At 35.3% G+C, this 24,494-nt stretch overlaps 3 protein-coding genes across 13 annotated transcripts; 1 reads left to right on the top strand and 2 right to left on the bottom strand.

Moving 5' to 3' along the window:
- Nucleotides 1-2,343: 2,343 nt before the first annotated feature.
- On the bottom strand, nt 2,344-5,990 carry LOC106416448 (CCR4-NOT transcription complex subunit 11-like). Of its 5 annotated transcripts, none has more exons than XR_001283162.3 (12): nt 5,737-5,990; nt 5,392-5,502; nt 5,135-5,221; nt 4,658-4,711; nt 4,355-4,500; nt 4,027-4,177; nt 3,797-3,934; nt 3,399-3,470; nt 3,239-3,312; nt 3,010-3,140; nt 2,777-2,861; nt 2,344-2,606 (listed from the first exon to the last, which is right to left on the bottom strand). XR_001283162.3 is itself a non-coding variant. In XM_013857330.3 (12 exons), the coding sequence occupies exons 1-12, from the start codon at nt 5,884-5,886 to the stop codon at nt 2,509-2,511; spliced, it is 1,308 nt and encodes a 435-aa protein (XP_013712784.2). In that variant the 5' UTR covers nt 5,887-5,990; the 3' UTR covers nt 2,344-2,508. The 5 variants fall into 5 exon arrangements, 3 of the variants coding, with proteins under 3 accessions (XP_013712784.2, XP_013712785.2, XP_048625008.1); XR_001283161.3 differs by having other exon boundaries at nt 2,777-2,858; XM_013857330.3 differs by having other exon boundaries at nt 3,010-3,151.
- Nucleotides 5,991-6,522: 532 nt separating this feature from the next.
- On the top strand, nt 6,523-9,435 carry LOC106416609 (transcription factor mef2A). Of its 7 annotated transcripts, none has more exons than XM_048769050.1 (9): nt 6,523-6,678; nt 6,778-6,893; nt 6,995-7,438; nt 7,545-7,645; nt 7,741-7,808; nt 8,105-8,171; nt 8,354-8,444; nt 8,540-8,599; nt 8,783-9,435. In XM_048769050.1, the coding sequence occupies exons 2-9, from the start codon at nt 6,846-6,848 to the stop codon at nt 9,278-9,280; spliced, it is 1,377 nt and encodes a 458-aa protein (XP_048625007.1). In that variant the 5' UTR covers nt 6,523-6,678; nt 6,778-6,845; the 3' UTR covers nt 9,281-9,435. The 7 variants fall into 7 exon arrangements, with proteins under 7 accessions (XP_048625007.1, XP_022552015.2, XP_013712987.2 ...); XM_022696294.2 differs by having other exon boundaries at nt 7,539-7,645; nt 7,732-7,808; XM_013857533.3 differs by having other exon boundaries at nt 6,524-6,678; nt 7,539-7,645.
- Nucleotides 9,436-9,623: 188 nt separating this feature from the next.
- LOC106417510 (dehydration-responsive element-binding protein 2G-like) lies at nt 9,624-11,001 on the bottom strand. Its single transcript, XM_048769052.1, has one exon. The coding sequence runs from the start codon at nt 10,940-10,942 to the stop codon at nt 9,956-9,958; it is 987 nt and encodes a 328-aa protein (XP_048625009.1). The 5' UTR covers nt 10,943-11,001; the 3' UTR covers nt 9,624-9,955.
- Between the last annotated feature and the right edge of the window lie 13,493 nt (nt 11,002-24,494).

The following is a 24,494-nucleotide window of genomic DNA, read 5'->3' as shown; positions in this document are numbered from 1 at the left end:
ATTTAAACTTTTTTCTATATTAAGATACAATGATTATAAGACCATATGAAGAAATAATTTTATTTTAATAGGTTTTTATGTTTATATATATATATATATATTGTTTAAATTAAACTATACATCGTATGAAAATGTATACTTATATTTTGATATTTTCATTAAACATATATTGAAAAATTAATATTTTAATTTTGAAATCTTCGTTGTTTTTTCAATGATTACAAATTATTGAAATTATACCACATTAAAAAAAAATGTTGGTGTAAACTTTTGTTACACAAATATGCAAATAATCATAAAATTATATGAGTAGAAACTGCCTTTAATAAATATCCATATTAAAAGTGTATTATATATATATATGTTAATATCATTTAAATTTAATTATATAACATATATGATAGATAAGATTGATTATTTTGATTTATTTACCCTAAAATGATTGCGAATAAACAAAAGTGATAGTTTGATTTATATGCACACGTCAATTTATTACATAATAGTAACTGATTTCTTAGTTATTTAATATATATATTTATTATTTTATTATTTCATAATATGTAAAAAAACATAAAATAAATAATAAATATAAAATATTTATTCTGCAAAAGGTGCATAACTTAACCTAAGTATGTATCTCTTTAATTATTTTAAATCATAAGCATTTTCTAAATCTCAGGTCAAAACAAACAAACGAAATGATAATAAATTTCAAAATCAATATTTATATCGAACAATAAGCAAAATGAAAAAAGAAAAATATTGAAGATGGATAGGATTGGCACATGAATGTAAACTTCTCATAACCATAATTAATTTTTAAATTACTAAATCATGATATAAAATCGAGCTGACATAGTTTCATTGTAATCAAATAGACCCGAAGTTTTTCGACATAAATGTTAGGTTCTTATGCGGTAAGTGATTTTTTAACCTAGTTTTTTTTTAAATGAGATCAGCTCATCAGTAACAAATTATGTAATTAACCAAAAGTTAAAAAAAAATTGTTTAAAGACTAAAATATTAATTCAATCAAGAATATAAATTTATTTTTCCGTATACTATTTTTTAAATAATTTTTATATAAATTTATCTTGCGTAAGTCACAGTTATTATCCTAGTTTTTAAGTAATACTGCTGAAAATTATGATCCAGTTATAGAAATGAACTACATAATTTATCTCTAAATTCATATTAACTTTTTTTGTGTTACATTTTCTTAGAAAGAGTAAAACGCATCTTTGTAAACGCTCATTGCAATGAATGGCAGAGATATTTTATAGACAAAAAAGAAATAGTTATTCTTGGGTTCATCCCCTTTAGGTTCACCAACCAATATGATTGTGTTATTTTATATTAGATATCTTTTAAAAAAGGAAACAAAATATTGTTAAGTCATATTATATTCTTAAAATAAATATATAAAAAATAAAAAAAGTAGTAATTACAAAAAAAAAGTATTTTTTAAAAAAATATTTTTAATATCGTCAACAAAAACACTAAACCCTAAACCCTTGGGTAAACCATAAACACTTGGATAAATTCTAAACAAAAAAACACTAAACACTAAAACACTAAACCCTAAACGCTAAATCCTAAACCTTGAGTGTTTTAGTATTTAGTGTTTTTGATTTTAGAGTTTAGAATTTATCCAAGGGTTTAGAGTTTACGATTTTAGGGTTTAGGGATTAAGATTTAATGTTTACTGACGACGTTAAAAATATGTTTTTAAAATCTTTTTTTTAATTACTACTATATTTATTTGTTTTTTTTTATCTTTTTATTTTTAAAACATAATATAATTTGACAATATTTTATTTTTTTTTAAGATATCAAATATGAAATAACAGAATCCTATTGGTTAATGAATCTAGAGGTTTCACCTGGGTGAACCCAAAAATAAGTACAAAAAAAAAATGATTCCGAAGCTTATTTATTTATATTTTTCTGAAATTGTTAACATGCCAAATCTTTGAGACAAAGCATTACATTTGTTTCTTTTATATGAAGCAAACTGGATGACGACTAAATCATTCTTTACTGATTCCGTTACCTTAAGCATTTGTTATGTTGGAAAACATAAATACAACTTTATCAAACACAAGGAAGTTTACGTATTGGACACAAGATAAGTCAACATGTTACTTTGTAGCATGATACAAATGTAACTAGATCGCTGGTTAATCTCCAACCAGGGCCAGAACCAGCACCTGGTATCCTTGCTTTAAGCAAGTTCTGGTACGATAAACCAATGATATACCAATGTGTTGGTAGTCTAAGGAAAAGGCATGCCAGTCTCCTGAAACATCAGTCTCGCAAAAAATCTTTTGGCAAAAACATAAATTAAGAACATAAAAATATTTTGCTCAAGAAAAAAGAACATAAGAATATAATAAACGAGAGTTGTTTTGGATTTTTTTTTAGAAGTTAGCTACAAAAGAAAGAAAATTAGAAATAAAATGGAAACGAAGATGGTGAGAAGAAGAAGAAAAAGAAAGAGTCCATTAATCATTCCAATGTTTTCAAGAGCCTGAAGAGACCAGCTGCTTCACGAATCCGTGAAAAGTCAATGCAGAAAGCTTGAACTTCTATAAATAGATCCTTCACTGTTTCCATTTACAAAGACAAACAAATAAGCAGATTTATTTCATTTGAAACACATTACCATAATGGTAGACTATATATTGAGTCTTCTATTTTTCTCTTGCGAATGTCTGTGCTATTGGCAAAGCAAAGTTAAAAATTTGATGAGAATGGTTACAGAGAGAATACATACCGTCGATGATGTTGTTACGAATTAAACTTTGCAAGAAGACGCAAACAAGTCGAACAAGCCTATTCTGCATGTATTTGTCTTGCTGCTACACATTGAAAACAATATTTTACTATATAAAAGAAACAACCATATACAAGAAAATTACAAATCGTAAACAAACAAATCCAAGAAGTCAAGTATTTAACACACTTACAGAAGTTAAAGAAAAACAAATGAATGCTTTGTTTTAATACCTTGGCGTTCTCACAAGACGATATGCAATTAGTGATGTACATGCGAATAAATTCCTTGGGAAGCTCAACTGCAGTTGTGAGCCTGTTCACAACTTCCATCGAGTGCAAGCTCATGTCCATACTTACAAGAGCTGTGAAATAGCTGCAGAAGCATTCTCAGATTCCCACTTTCAAAATGAATACCTTTTCTAAGAATGTAAGTAGTGGAACTGATTAGGTGATGACTTACTCAACAATCTCTGGGGAGTTAATCAACTTGGTGAGGATCTCAACTGCTATTTGAGGATTGTGCTCTACTAATTGCTGAGAATAAGAAACAAGGTCACATGATAGAAGAGATCATACGAGAGAAAAAAGGGGAAAGACCCGCTAGACATTAAATCACGCACCGGCAGCTTCCGTGGAGTTATTCCACAGTGATAGACAAGCTTTGGATCGTTTGCCAATGCTGTAGTGATGTCCTGCCAAACAAATGAATAAAAATTTGTTGTTTTCTTCACTCCGAAGATCCACAATTTCAAAATTTATACAAATATAAGGGCAAGGCCGATCAATTAAATCATCACTGTCACTAGTTTATCTATTGCATGGTTATTTTCCATAAACTCTATTGCAGAACTAGAGTATGTCTGCCCTACAATGGCTGTCTTTACAATCTTTAAAACTTTTGCATGTGTAGTAACTGTCCCATTGCTATATTTTAGTCTTATTAGCAGTAAAGAGAGTTAAGCAGGTCACTACGTGTATAACTCTACGCACATATGAAGTATTAGAGCTCAATACACACCTCTTGCTCCGAAGGTGAAAGTGTCACCTTCAAACCCTTAACAAGTAAGTCCCTAACTGTAGCGCCTCTACTAGTGTCAGCACACATTTTATCGTCCCAAATAAGCTCATGTTTGTTATCAGGATCAATCCAAAGCAACTATAAGAAGTTGAACAGTAAGAAGTTGAACAGTAAGCGTCAGTTGGATAATTTTCTAAACCGGATAAACAATGGGTTAATCTTAGCCTTACCTCGCTCTGATGAACCGGGTACCTCGGAGGACATGGACGGATCCACCTAGGAGCTAATCCCCCCGTTGTCAGACTTCCCAGTATTCCTGTGACGACCTCATCTCTATCACCACATCCAATTTTGGGATTCCCACCAGGTTGCACGTCAAACCTACAAGATTATTTGACTTAAAGATCATCCATAAAATCAACTCAAAATTGGCACATGATGATATAACACGGAAAATTAGGTTGGGCGGAAAAGTGAAAGCTTGTTAGAAATAGATAAGAGTGAAAACAATATAGCAGCTACAAGAAATGGAATCGCATCAACTCATAGGTTACGTACTCTGGAGAGTTAGGATCGCACCCACGAGGAACATCAGGATCATGCAATAGCTTTTTGACGGCATAGTCTGCAGCTATGTGACTAGATGGTCCAGAACCAGCTTTGTCACCATACTCTCGTTGCAGCTCTCCAAGCTCCGGAAAATCCTGACAGCACGTCACAGTACTAAATCACTCACAAGAAAATATCCTCTAAGCGTTCTCCAAGTAGTGTTAGGCATGATAAAGGAACAGTTACGAAGAAGATAAATGAAACGGAGATATAATTAGAACATAAGATGTCTATGCGTCAACCGATTCTTACATGAGTTGAAGGATCAAACGATTTGATGTAATCAACAGCTGACAGTTTGAGAATCTGCAAGAGAGCAAACCACCATTACTTTAATTGATCATGAATACTTTAATTAGTATCCACAGGTCACAGAGATCATAAAATTATCCAAAACAAAAGAAGGCTTAGAATATGCCTAACTGAAGTAATGGATTAATTTATGACAAAGATAAATGAACCAAACATGCAAGTTTTCACCAAGGAAAACAACAGTCTTATAGATTGCATAATAGCTCCAGAAATCATAATTCTAAACCATATATAATCAGTGCTCTATACTTCAACATAACATAGTGAATATGGACATGTTGGTCCTCAGGACCACTATGAAACACGAATCATTGAGTAAATATCATGTTTCAGAAAAACAAGAGCACAAATTTTGAGTTTACACTGAACTAGCAAACAAACAAAAAAAAATGAAGGAGGCAAACAGCTATATCTTACCTCTTTAGATTTGTTGTAGCTATTCCATTGTAAGAGGTGGAGAATAAATGATCTCTCATGCTTTTCCACTTGCTCATTACAAGCAGCCTACAAAAAGGCAATATATACAGTTATTCTTTCACATGATTCTACGGCGCAAAATATGTTTGCATAAATCAAATATACGAAAGGCCCAAACAAATCAACAGAAAAAAATCATTTCTTCTAAATGGTGTGTATATAACATAGTAGACTGACTCGCGATGAAAACTGCTTACATTCATCATATCAGATACGAACGGGTTTACAGATGGTTTCTCGGAAGGGTAACACTGGTACATGATAGCAAACGCAATTAAACGATCAGTACTCGGGAGCAACATCAGATCCTGAAACATTGAACCAAAACCCCCATTTTCGATTAATACCAATCTGAGAATTTGAAATTACACAGTGTATCCAACGAGTGGCACAGTGAACGAATTTCATATCCAAGCCTGTAGACACATAATTTACATGAAACCCTAGGATTCAAATCAAAACCCCCCCAAATCTCGCTACCGTCACACAATCGGGAGCACGGAGCCCAGCAACGGGAGGAAGTTCAAAGCGAGAGGACGTGCCTGTAAGAGCAGGGAAAGAGAGTTGCAGGCAGTGAAGCGACGATCGCGTGGGAACTTGGAGTTGAATTCCGCCACAACGTCTTCGATTGGCCGGAGATCGGACTTGAGCAGGGACCACACAGTCGCCGTCTCTTCCATATTCATACTCATTGTTAGATCAATCTCGCGGCGCTTAGACCTCAGATTCCCTATTCAATCTGTTTGGATGGATGGTTTTTTATTTCAAAGTTTCTTCTCCTCTTTCTATATTACTGAGATTTAACCTTATACTTCTTCTCCGCTCGGAAGGTTTGAGCCCTTCTAGAACAGCTTTTTAGGCCATTTTGGTAATTTCATCTTCCTCATAGTTTCATTTTGGTAAATAAGTGGTCAGAGTTTCAATTTTGTTAATTAATCTAACATCTATTTGACTATATATGTTCAAAGATTTTTTTACCAAACTAATTATCTTTTGACATTTATTTTAGGAAGGATTCAAAAAATATAATCTTAAGAAAATCTTTTCTTAGATTTGGAATTATGGGTTCAAAATTATGGTTTAGAATATGTTTTAGGAAAACAATAAACAATTAAAAATTTAATTATATATAATGTTATGAAGATGATGAATTTCATTTAACTATAGGTGTATGTGGTTGGTTTAGATTGGGTATATGAAGCCCAAGTGAAACAATACTATGACCCAAACCAATAGCCCACTGGATGTCCTAGATATAATCCAGAGCAATAGCCGAGTCTTACCATCAATTTCACAAACGGGTCAACATTTCAACCGCATAACCGGTTCGTACCGGTTGGTTCACGGTCCAACTAAAGACAATTTTTTTTTTGTCGAGACAGACAATAATATATTTTATTTTTTAAAAGTCGGAGCATAATTAGGTTTCGTTTCTTCTTCTTTCACTAGAACTCAGCACCGCCAACGAAATCCACAATTCAAAGGTAACCAATTTACTCCCCTAATCATCGTCCCGATTTGATTTCGACCTGATTGTACCTGTTCTTACTTACCCCATCGTCTCGATTGTTTTCACTGCGCAGAGACTTGAGCTTCAACAGTATACCTAAAACCCTAAACCCTACCAAAGCGAAATCGTTCTCAACGGAAGATGCGACCTCACTACAACCGCCCGCAGCGACCGCAACAACAACAACAGGTCTCTCTCTCTCTTTCTTTCATTACACCAAAACATAACTTTTACCACAAAAGCTAGGATCTTTGTATCGATGTCTCTGTATTCGTTTTGTCTCTCAGCAGAACAATGGTTACCCTAATCAACAACATAATGGGTTTCATCAGAACCCAGGGATGATGATGAATCCACAGATGATGATGATGGGTAATCCAATGATGATGGGTAATCCAATGAACAATATGCAGAACATGCCGCCGCCAATACATCCTCAGTTTTTTAACAATATGCCTCAACAACAACAACAACCGCTTCACCAATTTGGTTTCCCCAACCCTATCAACCAGCTGATTCCAAACCTGTTGGGTAGTCTTCAGTTTGCTGCTGCTAATAACAATCTTATGGGTGGTGGTCACTCAATGCAGCCCAATTATTTCCAGCCTTCTGGTTTCACTTCTCAGGCGCAGCTAAGTTCCTATAACCCCCCTCCATATTCTCCTCCTACACCTCAACAACATCAGAATCACCAATTGGGGCCTCCAGGTTTCTCAGAGACACCACGACCACAGGTGATACTCATTGCTCCTTTTTTTTTTATCCCTGCTCTCACTCTTGATCGAGTTCTAGTACTTCTTGTTCTTTTTTTAGTTTAACTTGAGCTTCCCGCAGGTGCAGTCTTCTGTAGGAAACGTCAACAACACCAACAATTTCAATTCGAAAGGGAATGATTTTCGAAATAATACAAAACAACAAAATTTCAGAGGCCCTGGTCAAGGGTAAGTTCCTACCACGTTCTCCCGTTTTAACTATTTGTTACCTATAAAAAAATCTTGTTTTTATATGTTTTCTGAGTTGCTGTTAGTTTCCACAGATCTCAGTCGTATCAAGGAAACAATGCAAATAAAAAGATTGGGTTCAACAAGAATAATAAGGGAAAAGGTTAGTCCTTTCCCATCTAAATAATATCTCTGTTTTGGAATGATATATCAGTATTTCTTGGAAAATGTTACTAGGGCAAAGACTGATGTTACTTGATAAATTAGGATTAAGATAGAAAATTTATTTCACACTTTTATTTATTTCAATTTAGTAGTGCTCTGTGCAAGTGTTTTTATTTGCCAGTATATCTGTCTTTCCCATCTCAAATTTACTGAAATTGAGAATGTTGAAGGTGTTTCCTTTAGTTTTTGTATTTTTTTGTATTTGATCTATTCAGTTTCTGACTTTAATTGCAGGGAAGAATAAGAAGATGGCACCTAGGCTCTTTGGATCTGATGCTGGTAACGCTGAAGAAACGAAAAGGTAGTGCTAGGCACTTTAATTTATGTTTCATTGAATCTCCTTTTGGTTTTTAAAGCATTCTGATCCATACAACTGTTACTGTTGATTAGAATCCGTTGTGTTCGTTTCTGTTCTAGTTGATGTTAGGTCATGGGTCCAGTCTCTAATATTATTCTTTTGTTTGGTTTGTTGTCGATGAGAAGACCGTACATTCCGAACTATCCTCCAAAAGAAGTTCAGCAATGGCGTCAAGCTCGGCGTAAGAATTTTCCAACGAAACTCAACGTTGAAAAGGTTAGCGTAGTAGCCATCCCTCTCTGACCGACTTTGATTCGCTGAAACTCACTCTCTTGAGTGAAAATATTGAATGCTAAGTTGTCTATTTGCAGAAAGTAAAGAAAAATGATTCAAACGGCAGCCTTGACGATGAAGCAAAACTGCGTCGTCAGGTACCTTTTATTTTGGTCTTCCCCTTATTTTTTTCACATCTTTGACACAATGAAGAAAACGAGCTGTTCTTGATTTGTTATATAGTGTAAATAGATGAATACTAGTGATCGTTCATATCACTAGGCTTGTTATAATCTTCCCATAGTCTAATCATAATATACGTTTTATTATTTGCATTGCAGCAACTTCGGGAAGTGTTAGCAAAGCAGCGTGAGTTAGGTGTTGAAGTAGCAGAAGTTCCTTCACATTATTTATCCAATCCAGTTGAAGAAGTTAGTGGAGACAACAGTGGACAGTTCCAAAACAAGGATGGCAAAAAGGGAAGATTTAGACACAATAAGAGAAAATATGGTGAGAAAAACAAGTTCAATAAAAAACGTAAGTTCCAAGACCAAGATTCATCTCAAGAATCTTCCGTGACGACGAGGAAACCTACATTGCTTGAGAAGCTCCTAAGCGCTGACATAAAGAGAGACAAGATCCAGTTGTTACAGGTCATTCGCTTCATGGTAATCAATTCATACTTCAAGGAGTCGCCAGAGGAACCTCTGAAGTTTCCTTTGGTTATGGTAGAAGAAACTGGTTGTGAACATGCGGAGGAAGTTTTATCCGATGACGATAACGATGATGATGATGTGGATGAGAATGGTGATGACTCATGTGATGAAGTTTCTGATTGATAAATTCTAAGTTCTAAGTTTGTGAGCTCGAAAACATGGCAAGTCTTTAAGATTTGCGGTATCAATCCGTGTTTCTTTTTTGAGCCGTGTTTCTTTTTGAGAATTTCTGTGTAAAACATGATTTAGAGCTAATACAACCATGATTTAGTAAAACATTCAATATGAATCTATTAATTTTCTTTTTACAATATCGTTTTAAGAAACTTTAAAACATGCTCAAAACCTATTTATACACATACTACATGCCAGTAGGGAAAAAGTATGTAACAGTTATTTAATCCTAAGATATCAAACTTAAGAGATAAATTATAATAAATAAATAATGACAATGACATAATAAGCAAAACTCTCTCAGAACCGGTGTTTTTAAAACTGGACCGGAAGCTGAAACGAAATTTTTTTGGATCATGGTTCAATATGGTTCGACCGGATCAAACCCGGTTCAATACTTTGGTTTAATATATTGTTAGTATATAAATTTTAAAGTAATGTTATTAAATTTGATACATAATTAAAATAAAAATAAATTTTAAACATAATATATTATAAATATAACCTAATTTTATGTTTAATGGATGGTTTATAGATTTTTGATAGTTTTAGTGGTTTTTATCGGTTTAATAACTTTGAAATTCAATCTATCCGCGTGGCAACCAATTACTAGATCCAACCCGGCTATATAACCGGTTCATGGTCGAACCCGGTCCAACTATCGGGTCCGTCCGGTTTTAAAAACACTGCTCTGAACCAATTCCATGCATGTTGAAACTCATCACAACACCAATTCTTGAAATCGCCGTTCTTGCCAATCAACAAGCCCAAATCATCAATCTCCAAAAGATTCTCCATCTCCAAATACCCTGTTTCCTCCTCCACCTCCGGCCTATGCAACCGTTCTCCAGCGTCACCAGACTCACCACTAGGAGCCGACACACTCTCCTTATTGTCCGACGAGCCACAAGATGATGACACGTCATAGTCAATCTTATTCTCTTGTTGTCCCGCAAGAAACCTAGACCAAACTCCATTTGATGTGCCGTAGTCCGAAGGAGTCATCATCAAGTTCTGAGGTTTCAACTTCGTCGAAAACGTCTGGCCGCCACTACCACTCGCAGCATTAACACTTTCTTGATCTTGTGAACTACTTCGTTTGGGTAATAACCAAAAAAGATTTGACCCACTTGAAGATAAGTACCGGTTAGAATTATGATAATCATCTTCTTGTAGAAAACTAAAACCTCCCGACCACGAACCACGTGACTCATTTGACGTACCGAGACCAAGCTCCAACCCACGAACCGTGTCGAGCTTATAACCCCAAGAACTTGACCCGTGGCCAGAAAAAGACAAGTTCCTATTTACATCTTGCTTTTGTTGTTGTCGTTGTGGGTGCAACAAGTTGAGTTTAGCCTCGTGTCCATACAGTTTTTTAGCGGCTTCATCGTACGCCATGGCGGCTTCCACTGAGGTATTGAAAGTGCCGAGCCAGAGGCGGGTGCCACGGTTAGGCTCACGGATCTCAGCGACCCATTTACCCCAAGTCCGTTGCCTAACTCCACGGAAGGTGCACGTAGCGTTCTGTGGACCGCCTTTGCCTTTCATGCAACCTTTTCTAGATCGTCCCATGTTTCGTTTCTTGGCCGGAGGTTGCTCTTCTTCCATGGTGTGTTCTTTGAGGGTTGGTTACTAGTTTCAAACTAAATTGGTAATGAATGTGCAAATTGAAGCGTACGTTTATATATATATATATATATATATATATATATCCATGGACACGTCATGAGTTTACGTATTCTGGCATGTGTACGAGTTTCTAAGTGTGTATATATGTATATATGTATACTAAGGAATCTAGTTTTATTTATTTCACGTCTCTGTCTATGTGTTACACGAAAGCGACCCCCGACTACTGTTCTGATTATTACGCACACGAGTGGTCGGGGCTCGTTTTCATGTAACCCGACCAATATAGAGGCAAAATGTAACTTTTCTCTATATTTTTCTCTAAAATAGAGGAACTCTATTATAGAGGCATACATTAAAGCATTTTTACCTCTATAATAGAGATCTCTATTTTAAAGGAAATTATAGAGGTGTACATTGGAAGTCATATATATATCCTTAAAGATGTTTGGGTTGTTTGTACCGGATAATCGGATCTGTGTTCATTGATTGCATGTTACTAAAGTTCTTTTCTAAAGCGAGGAACCGTTCTTTTTATTAGTCTTCACGACGGTGTTGACGGCTCGAGTTTGAAGCTTTAGTCTTTTGACGCTGGCGGTCTTCCGGCGAGCATCTCCTCTGACGGTGAAGAGAGAAAACTGGTTTTCAAATCGTTAAGGGATTGCGGTCGGTGGCTTTGTTATTCTGGCCTCCTGTTCCGGTTTGTTTCCGGTGGAGTCCGATATCTTCCCGGTGATAGCTTTTCTATCGGTGAAGTTGGTGACGTCTCCCGTCCCTTCACACGTACCCCTGTCTTGTTGCGCAGTTAACACGTGGTGGAATTTAGTTGAGATTTGGTCACCGATCTTCCTTTGACCTATCTCTGTTTACTGGGCTTTAATGCCCCTCTGTTTGTACATGTTTGGGCTTTAACCTGTTGGGTTATATCCCGTTTTTAATAATACAGTGGCAAAAAAAAAAAAAAAGTATAAGATGAATGATTTCATTTGAATATCTGAGTAATGACAAAACACTATATTTTTGTAAAGCACTATAACTTAACTTAGACCATGATTAACGGTCGTGGCTTAGGGGGCTCTTAATGCAATTAACGGTTAAAAAAATGAAAAAAGAAAATTAACATTAGCAACCCCGCTTAATTAAGCATCAGAAGCGACGCCTCTTGTTGGACACGCGTCACATGTTTATCACGTTGGAGGAGAAAACGAGGGGAGAAAGAAAACATCTCTCTTCCACTTTCACGAAACCTTTCGTTTCCTCGTCGATGAAGTGGAGAGAAAGGAGAGAATCTCGTGTGTTCTCCGCGACGATGAAGCAAAAAAGCCATGTCTCTCTTCGACGTTGACGAAAATCATCGGCTGTCGCTGAGTCGAATCGAAGCGGCGGTTCCTTTCCTCGACGAAACAAAGAAAATCGTGGGTTTCTCTCCTCGCCGACGAAGCAAATCGGCGGTGGATCTCGTCGAGGACAAAGCAAATCGACGGTTGCTGCTCATTAGAATCGAAAGGTAAAGCTCTGAGATTTTATGGGTTTTGTTTGAATCAAGCTATTTGGTCAGATCCAATCAAAAGGTTTATGCATGTGTTAGATTATGCTCTTGTTGGTATTCTCTGAAGATATGTACCTTATGTGTGTGTTCTTCAATTGCAGATGAGAGGCCATTGAAGAGAGGCTTCAGAGATAATCGATCTTCTCTTCAAACTAAAGGTTCGATCATCATTTCTATGTGTTTCAGGTCGTATTGGTTGAGTAGCTTCTCGTTTACTGGATTGGTTCAATGATCTAGATTCATGAGTTGGAAGAACGGTTTAGTTTGAATAATGAGATTGAATAATGGTTTCTGTTGTGTTCTAGATTGAACGGTTCAGTTCGAATCATCTCTTTGTTTTGTTGTGTTCTAGATTCATGAGATTGAATAATGATTTAGTTAAATTTAATAAATAAATTATGTGTTTGCTTTTGATTTCCATCTCTTGTGTTGTAATATATTAATTGTGTTTGTCTTTTGATATGAGATTGAAGGAGGCTTCAAACCAAAAAGAGATTGAAGGAGGCTTCAAACCAAGAAGAGGCTTCAAAGCAATACAGGTAACATTGAACTCTCTTCTGCGCGTTTGATTAATTGCTTCTGAAACTGGTTATGCTTGAACCGAGACAATAAATGCTTTAGTTAGTGTTAGATTAGGTATTAAATAGAAATTGATTAGGTAGGTTGTGGTAGTTAAGTTAAGATAGAAATCGATGCTTTGTTTGTCTTCAATGCGTTATAGATATCTGTCAAGTGCGTATGGTTGGTAGTTCTTCTCTTCTCCTCTATTAAAGAAATCTCATTCTTCTCTATTTTATCATTTGTAAACATTGGTTATCATCTCCATCTTCTCTTCTCTTCCTGCTCGCTTTCTCTTCCTTCTCCTCTTCGTGCTTGCTTTCTCTTCCTTCTTCTCTTCTCTTATGGATTCCTATCCATATAAAAACAACAATGCAAAATTTGTTGACCTTCTAAATAGCCAGCAAGAGGTAGTCTTCGGTTTTGGACAAGATACTGGTGAAGTATCTTCATCACAAGTGCCTCTATTTGGCACTCAACGAAGTGAAGATTCGCATGTGCCTGAAGACTCTCCCGCAGAACGTAAAGAACGCAGAGCATGGACACCACCTGATGACATTCTGCTCATCAGCTCATGGTTAAACACGAGCAAAGACCCCGTTGTGGGGAATGAGCAGAAGTCTGGTGCCTTCTGGAAGCGAATCGCTGCATACTTTGCTGCAAGTCAGAAGGTCGCCGGTAGTGAAGTGAGGGAGCATGCCCACTGCAAGAACCGTTGGCACAAGATCAATGATCAGGTGGGAAAATTTTGTGGCGCGTATGAAGCGGCAACCAGAGAGAAGAGCAGCGGTCAGAATGAAAATGATGTGTTGAAGCTTGCTCATGAAATCTTCTTCAACAACCACCAGAAGAAATTCACGCTCGAGCACGCGTGGAAAGAGCTCCGCAATGACCAGAAATGGTGCGAGCTTTCAACTTCTAAAAGCGAAAGAAGCTCTAAGAGGAGGAAGTGTGACGATGCCGCACATTCATCGACCTCTCAAGCCACTGAAACCAACAATGATCAAGCAACGGCTCGCCCCCCGGGCGTGAAGGCTTCAAAGGGTCTTACTAAGCAAAAGACCAAGGCAGAGTTGAAGGCGGCGGCTGAGTTTGATACCATGTGGAGCATCAAGAAGGAGGATTTTGCCATGAAAGAGAGGATGTCGAGGATGAAGCTTCTGGAAAGTCTTATTTCAAAGCAAGAACCGCTTGCCGACTATGAAGAAGCGTTGAAGAAAAAGCTGATTTCCGAATTGATGTCTTAAGATTGGATGCTCAAGTTCGTTTAAGTTAGTTTAAGTTGTGTCAAAGTAGTCTCAAGTTAGTTTAAGTTGTCTCAAGTTATGTTGCCTAAACTTAGTTTAAGTTTAGGTCAAGTCTCTGTTTGAAATTGTTGTCTGAATGTGTTGTCTCGTGTTCTACTTATGGATGATATAAATGTGTTGTCCCTGTTTCAATTTGTTGTCTCAACTCTCTGTTTTCTTGCTCTACTTACTGATTCCTTCACGATGTCTTTGCAGGCTTCTTCAATTGATCAGAAACCGGTTCGTCACGGGAATGAAGAGGCTTGTCACGGACGAGCTATGGCATGTCACTTGTGTCACGGTCTGTAGCGTCTTGTCTGTTTTTGTCACGGATTGTGTGAAGCGTCTTGTTGGAGTCTTGTCTGTTTGTGTCACGGCTTGTGGGACAGTTTGTATAGGTTTTGGTCACAAGATTGTATGGGTTTTGTGAGGAGATAATATGAGTTTTCTATATATATGTTGTATTGCTCAGAATTTGTATTCACAATCTCATATTCTCTCATTACCAACTTAAGATAGCACAAACAATCGCATCTTCTCTCATTACCCTCTTCTCTCGTCTCATCTCTAACAAACGGCACAAACAACAACACCATCTCCTTTGTCTAGTCCCAAATACAAACACCATCTCCTTTGTCTAGTCCCAAACACCAACACCATCTCCTTTTTTCCACATATATGGCATCTTCTTCTCATAACAATTTTGAGAGAGTAGATGATGAAAGTTTTGATCAATATTTTGATCAATATTTGGATCAAAAATTTGATCAAGCTTTCGAGAACTTTGCCATGCTTCAGGTGCTCAAGAAGAGAGGAAAAAACGAATTTATATCGAAAGAAATCGAGAAGAAGGCGACGTACGTTTATGGAACGATTATTTCAGTGAAACTCCAACTTATCCTGATAATATCTTCCGAAGACGATTTAGAATGAACAAGCCATTGTTCTTGCGTATTGTTCATCACCTCTCCAATGAAGTTGATTTTTTCCGCCAAAAGAAAGATTGTCTCGGAAGGCTCAGCCTCTCTCCACTTCAAAAGTGCACAGCAGCCATTCGTCTCTTGGCATATGGTGGTGCGGCTGATACTGTTGACGAATATCTCCGACTCGGTGCAACAACTACACGGTCATGTTTGGAACATTTCGTCGAAGGAATAATAAATTTATTCGGCGAGGAGTACCTAAGAAGACCAACACCGGCTGATCTTCAACGTCTACTTGATATTGGTGAACATCGTGGATTTCCCGGGATAATAGGAAGCATCGACTGTATGCATTGGGAGTGGAAAAATTGTCTCACCGCTTGGAAAGGTCAATATTCACGTGGCTCGGGAAAACCCACAATCATTTTAGAGGCGGTTGCTTCGTATGATCTATGGATATGGCATGCATTTTTTGGACCTCTAGGTACATTAAATGATATCAATGTTCTTGATCGCTCTCCTGTTTTTGATGATATAATAAAAGGTCTCGCTCCGCAAGTCACTTTCTCTGTCAATGGAAGAGAGTATCATTTGGCTTACTATCTCACCGACGGCATATACCCGAAATGGGCAACTTTTATCCAATCTATTCCACTACCACAAGGGCCGAAAGCGGTTTTATTTGCGCAACATCAAGAAGCTGTCCGAAAAGATGTTGAGCGTGCTTTTGGAGTCTTGCAAGCTCTCTTTGCCATCGTTAAAAACCCAGCACTTTTTTGGGATAAAGTGAAAATTGGAAAGATTATGAGAGCATATATCATACTCCATAACATGATAGTAGAAGACGAACGAGATGGATACACTCAATATGATGTTTCAGAGTTCCAACAAGGAGAAGACATCGGAGGTTCACAAGTCGATCTCACGTATTCTACAGATATCCCAACAAATATCGCCAATATGATGGGTGTTCGAACTAGAATTCGTGATACGCAAATGCATCAACAACTGAAAGGTGATTTGGTTGAACATCTATGGCGTAAATTCGGACATTATCAAGACAACAATTGAAGTTAGATGATTTTTTCAAATTATTCTCGTTTATTTCACTAATCTTGGTTGTAATGTTTTTTAATTTTATGTTTAAAATATTTTCGATTTAATAAATAAATTTTATCTTTAAAAAATTTGAATTAAATAAATATTTAATTTTTAAGAGGGCTTTTTGCAGAATTGACCTATAACTTAAAGTCAAACACAAAACTAACCTCCTTTTTTTTTGAAAATTGGTTTTGCCCTATTCACCCCACAAGTTCATATAATTTACGAAAATGCCATTAATTTTTTTTTCTTTTTTTCTTCGAAAATGACATTTTTACTCTCTCACCCTCATCATCTTCAAGTAATTACAAGATTGCCATTGTCATCAATACCACAACCACCATGAACAACCAATTTGAAGCTCTTAATGCTCCCAAAATCGATTTACCCTTCTTCTTTTTCCATTCTTGTGAACTAAACACAACATATCTCTCACATTCTCTCCACAATGAGCTAAAAAAACCCAAGATTTTGATTCTACATTTTTTATGGTTCATAGAGTCGTAGAAGCTAACGATTCTGGGTGGGTTACTTTCTTTTGTGATTTTGTGTGCTTGGAGAAGCCTTATGTATGCTAAGAAACTTATCTCACCAATTTAAGGTATGACATCAAATTTTTTTCCAAATCTGTTCGTCAGACGACTTACTTGGGAAGTCGTCTGGCTGTAGACAACTTACCTGGAAGTCGTCTGGTCAACGCAGAGGTTATTTTTGCATTTGACTTTGAAATCTGTAACCTGAGACGACTGAAAGTTAAGTCGTCTGTTTTTGTTCGGTTTCAAAAAAAATTCCAAAGAACCTAGACGACTTACATTTCAGTCGTCATAGGTTAGTTTTGCATTTGACTGGATAATTTCAGAAGTTTGACTTCCCCAGACGACTTACATTTCAGTCGTCTGGCGAAAATTAAAATAATAATATTTTTTAAAAAGTAGACGACTTACAGTTAAGTCGTCATAGGTTAGTTTTGCAATTGAAAAAAAAACTTCAAAATTTAATTATACACAGACGACTTATAATTCAGTCGTCCACGAGACGACTTACTTGTAAGTCGTCCATGATTTTTTTCCGAGATTCTGGTCAAACCTCGTAAATCCTGGACGACTTACATTTCAGTCGTCTCGTGGACGACTGAATTATAAGTCGTCTGTATATAATTAAATCTTGAAGTTTTTTTTTCAATTGCAAAACTAACATATGACGATTTAACTGTAAGTCGTCTACTTTTAAAAATATATTATTATTTTAATTTTCAGTAGACGACTGAAATGTAAGTCGTCCAGAAAAGTCAAACTTCTGAAATAATCCAGTCAAATGCAAAACTAACCTATGAAGACTGAAATGTAAGTCGTCTAGCTTTTTTGGAGTTTTTTTTTAGCCAAACAATAGTAGACGACTTATTTTTCAGTCGTCTGAAATAACAGATTTCAAAGTCAATTGCAAAAATAACCTCTGCGTTGACCAGACGACGTATAGTTTAGTCGTCTGGACAACTTAGATTGAAGTCGTCTGCGTCTTCTCCGCTAGTTTTTAAGTCTTCTACGTTAGTTTTTGAATAACTTGTATTTTTAAGAGTGATAAGTAACTTCAAGATGTGTAAAACTCATATTTACAAAATATGTTCTCTCCCTTAGTTTTACTAAATTTGCCTAAGTTTTTCAACGCAAACTTATAATAAAATATGATATGCTTTGACTAGTTACTATTGTTTGTTTCCATCTCTTAAGTATTATTGTTATAGACAATAATGATGACTATTGTTATGAGTTGGAAGAAGGGTTAAAATGCTTCTTAAAATGTTGTATCAATATAAAGCTACCAACATTCTTGTTTATTAAGATGAGAAAAAGGCCATTGGAGTTTGTTATTGCATATGAGAGATCCAAAGATAAGAAAAAGGCTACTGAAGTGTATTATTTCATTGATTTGTAAATGTGTAAACACATTGTTAGCACATTTAATACATCTTGGAAAACATTATTACTGATTTTACAAAAAATTCACAACTAAAAGAGTAGACATGCAATTCACAAAACAGACCACACACAAAACTATTATAGATCATTCCTCTACAAAGACAAGCTTGGATTCCACTTGAGTAGACAAGACCACATGACTTTTAAGAAGTCCAGACGACTTCTAAGAAGTCCAGACGACTTCTAGAAAGTTCAGACGACTTTGTCAGAAGACTTTTAGGAAGTTCAGACGACTTCCAGACGACTTTACAGGAAGTCCAGACGACTTTACAGGAAGTCCAGACGACTTTGTCAGAAGACTTCCAAGAAGTCCAGACGACTTTCAGACGACTTACAGATGACTTCCAGACGACTAACAGGTAAGTCGTCCCAGAAGTCTTCCAGATCTGAAAAACCTCCATATTAAATCCAGATCTGAAAAACCTGCATATCCAAAAACGTTCAAATGGCTTAAAAACAGAAAAAATGAGTGAAAAATTAGATAAATCTACCTTTACAGAACACACAAAAATACATATCTAAAAATAATAGATCTACCTTTAAATTAGTGGAAGATGAGTATCATCTAAATAAAAACCTGCAAAAAATATAGATTATTAAGAAAGACATGAGACAAAACTGGAAAATTCATATAAAGTTTGGTGTTTTCAAGTCAAAGAGATTAAAGTGGGTTTGGAGAGTTTTAGTTTGGGAAAAAAGTAAGAACTTTATACAACAAGAAGTTACCAAATGAAGAAAAATCAGACATAAGAACTTACCAAAACGCTCAGATCTATTATGAAAGGGAGACTTCGTCAAAAGACTTTCATGAAGTCTAGACGACTTCCTGGAATTCCAGACGACTTCCTGGAAGTCCAGACGACTTCCTGGAAGTCCAGACGACTTTGTCAGACGACTTCCAGACGACTTCCAGATGACTAACAGGTAAGTCGTCCAAGAAGTCTTCCAGATCTGAAAAACCTGCATATCAAATCCAGATCTGAAAAACTTGCATATCCAGAAACGTTCAAATGACTTAAAAATAGAGAAAATGAGTGGAAGATTAGATAAATCTACATTTATAGAACACACGAAAATACATATCTAAAATTAATAGATTTACCTTTAAATTAGTGGAAGATGAGTACCATTTGATTAAAAACCTGCAAAAGAGATAGATTAGTAAGAAATACATGAGACAAAGCTGAAAAATTCATATAAAGTTTGGTGTTTTCAAGTCAAAGAGATTAGAGAGAGGTTGGAGAGTTTTAGAATGATGAACATTACATTTTTGTTGCAGCCATTTGAGAGGAGGAGAGAGAATGTGTAAATTTTTCTTTATATAGGGAGACAAAAAATCCAATTAGGTTAAATATTTTTGACTCAGACGACTTCCTGGACGACTTACATTTCAGTCGTCTGGTGAAGAAATTAAAACAGACGACTTACATGTAAGTCGTCCAGAAGAGTTTAATATTTTTAGCGGGAAATTAAATATTTTTAGCGGGAAACTAAAATAGAAGACTTTCCAGACGACTTACAAGTAAGTCGTCTGGTTTAAATTATTTAAGCGGGAAAATAATTTTTTTAAAAAAATTTAGGCGGGAATATTTGGACGACTTACATGTAAGTCGTCTGTTTTAATTTCTTCACCAGATGACTGAAATGTAAGTCGTCCGAGTAAATTATTCAACAGACGACTGAAATATACGTCGTCCGAGTAAATTATTCAACAGACGACTGAAATATAAGTCATCCACACCCTAAACATAACCCCTAAACTTAATTATCTAATTAAAGACTTCATAAAATCAAATCAAACTTGAAAAGTGTTTACTATACACATAAATAAACACATATAAGTGAAAACTAATACTAACCCTAACAATACATACAATACTACAACATATGTTTGTCAAACTCCTAAACCAAGGTATTTCATGATTCACTACTTCCACTCATCTATCTTCAAAACAAATCAATTTTATCATATCTTAATTTATATCACTTAAAACTGTTTATAATTACTTGATTTTTATTTTTCATACATCAAAATATTTTTTTACAAGATTTAAAAATTATTTTTAAAATAAACCGGTACCAGACGACTTACACTTCAGTCGTCCAGACGACTTCCAACATCTCAGACGACTCAGACGATTTACTAGGGCTATATTCGTAAAAATGGCTTCTGTTTTTTTGTTTGGTCACAAGGGGCTGAACTGTAATTCACTAGACTTTTAGGTTAGTTTTGCATTTGATTCAAGTTTGGGTATAGGTTTGGGGTTAAAATCAAGTTGTGGGTTAGTTTTGGCAAAAACTCCTTTTTAAAAACCCTAAATTAAGAACCTCCCATTGGAGCTTTAAAAATAAGTGTTTCTTAATTACAAACTCTTAGCCATCATTAATTACTAAAAAAACATTAAGAGACCCATTTGGGTTGTTATGGTTGATCATGCTCGTAGATTACGTTCATATCCGATTCTATCTTTTTCTATTCCGCAACACTTACGATTCTAGGATTTTTCTTCTGGCCGGTTTTTCTTAGGTTATTTCACCGTTTACGTTTCAAACAGGCACTTCAATTTTGTTTCTATATATGTATAACAATAATTTAAGAAATAACAAAAGGGAGAGAGTATCTACGTACACGCAAAAATGGAACATGTCATACTTGTATACGACGTGTCAACATGGTGGGCGTCATGGCAAACGACTTGGAACACATGGCTCAACCATTCTTTAGGTGCTTCGGCTCGAAGTACCTAATTTTCTACCACTACTTATTAAACCTTTTCTTCATTTCCTTCCATTTCCCTTGCTGAACAAAAGCAGAACATCGATTTCTTAGTATTTTAACAGTTCTTGAAATAGTTGATTTCTGCCTAGATTTTACTTGACCAGGAGAAGACATTTATCCTATTTTCGCTTACATAGGGGTCGTAAAATGATCAATACGCGTTGAGTTAACAGTTTAATTTATAATTAAGATTTTTAAATATGACCTAATTTTGCAGAAAAATCTATTAATTTCTATTGTATATTAATAAAATATTGGGAATTTAGCTATTTGTCTCTTGCAATCATGAAGTCTTAAGGTTTTATAGTTTCTTTTTAACTTAGGAAGTTAAACATGCAGCCTTATGTTTGTAGTTGGTGTTAGACTTAAAGACGATCTGACTTTCTATATAAACTAAGCATTGAATCGGTTGAGTTACCAACTTCGGTAGCAAAATTGTAGACACAAATGTATTCACTCGGGTAAATCGGTCATTGTGTTAATTATGACTTCGTTGTAAATATAAATCTCGTTGTCTACTTACTACAAATCTGTCATGGGCTTCTTAAAATGCATGAGAAAGAACTAGTAGTACTAATTCTACTAATGTGATGAGTAACGGGGGAAGAAATGAATACTCTGTAACATTAAAGAGCCTATGATGTAATCATGTAAGTGTGGGGATGGGTGTCACTCTTACATCGTTGAAAGTGCGACACTTGTTTTCCTATTCCCCTACTTCTTGGAACTGATAAGCTAACATGCAAACGGGAATTCGGAAATACTTCTATATTTAAATTTTTTAAAAATTGTTAAGATTTGGAAACTCACATGGATTGGGTTTTTTTTTTTTCATCTGGACTTTTATTAAAAGAACCCGGCCCAACTGGATCGAGCCCTACATACATAAGCAAAAGCCCAAAGACCGGGCCAACTATACAAAAACTCTTTGGGCCTACAGTCCACAAGAAGAAACCCGTAGAGGAAAGCAAGCCAGCATGACCACCACGTGTCCGGATGCCCAGCACCCAATGAACACGCGTCAAGACGACGCTGAGCCCACTTCCGCCGGCGAAAACGAAGCGGTAGGATGACCTCCACCGTCGGCGGAGCATTAACAGAGAAGAACCGTCACGCTAGGCAGTCTTCGTTTATTCCAAGACGCTTTGCAGATCCACGGCTCGGAGAAGAATCAATCGTCTTCAATCGATCAATCCATTATCTATTTTCCGAGATGCAACACGGTCATCTTTAATGATAGGAAAAAGCGCGAAGATGAAACTACCTCCGACGAGGAAGTAAAGTCAAAGGATCAGACAGAGGAATTGAAAGAGAGTTAATTGGAAGAAGAAGCCACAAGAACCGCAGACTGAAACAGAACCGGAAAAAGAACTATTGAAAGAGAGTCAATTGGAAGAAGAAACCACAAGAGCCGTAGACAGAAACAGAACCAGAAAAAAAACCGGTGAAAAACCGCCGTCAACACCGACGAGGTGTGATGCGGAGGCAAAAGCCGGATGTCCATCACCGGAGATGAGTGCAAAGACGCCGGAGGCAAAGCCGGCAGACCACCAAAAGAAAAGTGTGACTCCGGAAACAGAAACCGGTCGGATAAACCCGAATCCGGTTGAAAGGCGCCGAACCGGCGATAACTAAAAAGCTTCATCACATCTCTTCTCCGTGAAAAATTGAAGTAAGAGAACGGAGAAGAGAGAGAAGCTTTTGTTCCACTTTCACTTTTATTCGGTTATCACATGGATTGGTTTGAATTCATGAAAAACCGGCGATAACTAAAAAGCTTCATCACATCTCTTCTCCGTGAAAAATTGAAGTAAGAGAACGGAGAAGAGAAAGAAGCTTTTGTTCCACTTTCACTTTTATTCAGTTATCACATGGATTGGTTTGAATTCATGATATTTCTCGAATATCCTGCATGGAAAATAAGAAGATATCGTGACATATAATAGTTTGACAAAAGACATGTAGCTTATAAACTAGTGGAAAAATCGCATTTTAAACCTTCAGAGTGTCATATTCTCGCATTTTAAACACTGAACTTTTTTTATTAGTACTTCAAACTTTGAAAGTGATATTTTTATCATAACAAACCTCCAATGAGGTTTACTTGTTTACCAAGTCAATGAGGTACTGTTCATTTTGTGATGACGTCTCAGTTTTTTTTTTTAAAATAAAAATAAAATACATAGAAAATTCTAAAAAATTCGAAAAATTTGAAAAATTGATTTTTTTTGAAAAATTCAGAAAATATAAAGATAGCATTTCAAAATTAAAAATAAAATAAAATAGTTTTAAAAAATTAATCCAATTATAAACCAATAAATATATATAATAACTTGAATGATGATACTAGATTCAGTTTTTTTTTGTTTTTGATTTTTTTTTTAATTTTTGATTTATTAATACTTAACTTATTAAATTTTTGTGAAACTAGAAAACATCTCATAGACCAATTAAAATGTTTTTGACCTTAACTAAAATACTGTAAGTTAATTTGAAATATAATTAAGAGATAGAGAGGTAAGTCTTTAGATTTGTATATGTTAGGTTTTGGTATTAGTGGAGCTTCTTAGATAAGTAACATATATTTTAGTTTCTTTAAAGTTTGATTAGTTATTTATTTAATTTCAAAGTTATTTACTATTTTTAAGAACTTCACCTATAAGTTAATTTCTTTTTAAACAAACTTAAAATTACTAAAATAAATATCATTTTAATAAATAATACCAATAATAGGATTAATTTTGAAAATTTAACAAGTTAAATATTAATAAATTAATTTTTTTAAAAAAATCAAAAACTAAAAATCGAGAATCTAAAATCACCATTCAAGTTATTATATTATATATACTTATTGGTTTATAATTGGATTAACTTTTAAAAATATTTATTTTATTTTTAATTTTGAAATTTTATTTTTATATTTTTTTGAAATTTTAAATTTTTTTTGAATTTTTTCGATTTTTTTCGAATTTTTTCGATTTTTCTATGTATTTTATTTTTTATTTAAAAGAAAAAAAAAAAAAACCGACACGTCATCACAAAATGAACAGTACATGTCATCAAGTTGACTTGGAAAGTTGATTTGGAGGTTTGTTATGATAAAAATGTCACTTTCAAAGTTTAAAGTGCTAGTAAAAAACGTTCAGTGTTTACAGTGCGAGAATGTGACACTGTCAGAGTTTAAAATGCGACTTTCCCTAAAACTAGCCCGTACACTATACAAAATTGTGATTTGTGAATGTACTCTTCTTTAATCGTATAAACAAAATCAATTTTAACGTGGAAAATCGAAACTAAATTAAGCATTTTAAGAAGTTGATAAAATACGTAATCTGGATTGTTAGGTAGTTGAATAAAAA

The sequence above is a fragment of the Brassica napus genome, chromosome C9 (assembly GCF_020379485.1).
Source record: "Brassica napus cultivar Da-Ae chromosome C9, Da-Ae, whole genome shotgun sequence".
Classification (NCBI taxonomy): Eukaryota; Viridiplantae; Streptophyta; class Magnoliopsida; order Brassicales; family Brassicaceae; genus Brassica; species Brassica napus.
The sequence above is the reverse complement of the archived record's forward strand: the minus strand, read 5'-3'. Positions and strand labels throughout refer to the sequence as shown.

Coding starts and splice junctions, on each gene's coding strand:
- LOC106416448 (XM_013857330.3), bottom strand. CDS start 5,886: ATGAGTATGAATATGGAAGAGACGGCGACTGTGTGGTCCCTGCTCAAG. Junction 4,501..4,657: donor CGTTTGATCCTTCAACTCAT/GTAAGAATCGGT, acceptor ACGTGCTGTCAG/GATTTTCCGGAGCTTGGAGA. Junction 3,313..3,398: donor TAACTCCACGGAAGCTGCCG/GTGCGTGATTTA, acceptor TCTTATTCTCAG/CAATTAGTAGAGCACAATCC.
- LOC106416609 (XM_022696293.2), top strand. CDS start 6,846: ATGCGACCTCACTACAACCGCCCGCAGCGACCGCAACAACAACAACAG. Junction 7,646..7,731: donor TTCAGAGGCCCTGGTCAAGG/GTAAGTTCCTAC, acceptor AGTTGCTGTTAG/TTTCCACAGATCTCAGTCGT. Junction 8,172..8,353: donor AACGCTGAAGAAACGAAAAG/GTAGTGCTAGGC, acceptor GTCGATGAGAAG/ACCGTACATTCCGAACTATC.
- LOC106417510 (XM_048769052.1), bottom strand. CDS start 10,942: ATGGAAGAAGAGCAACCTCCGGCCAAGAAACGAAACATGGGACGATCT.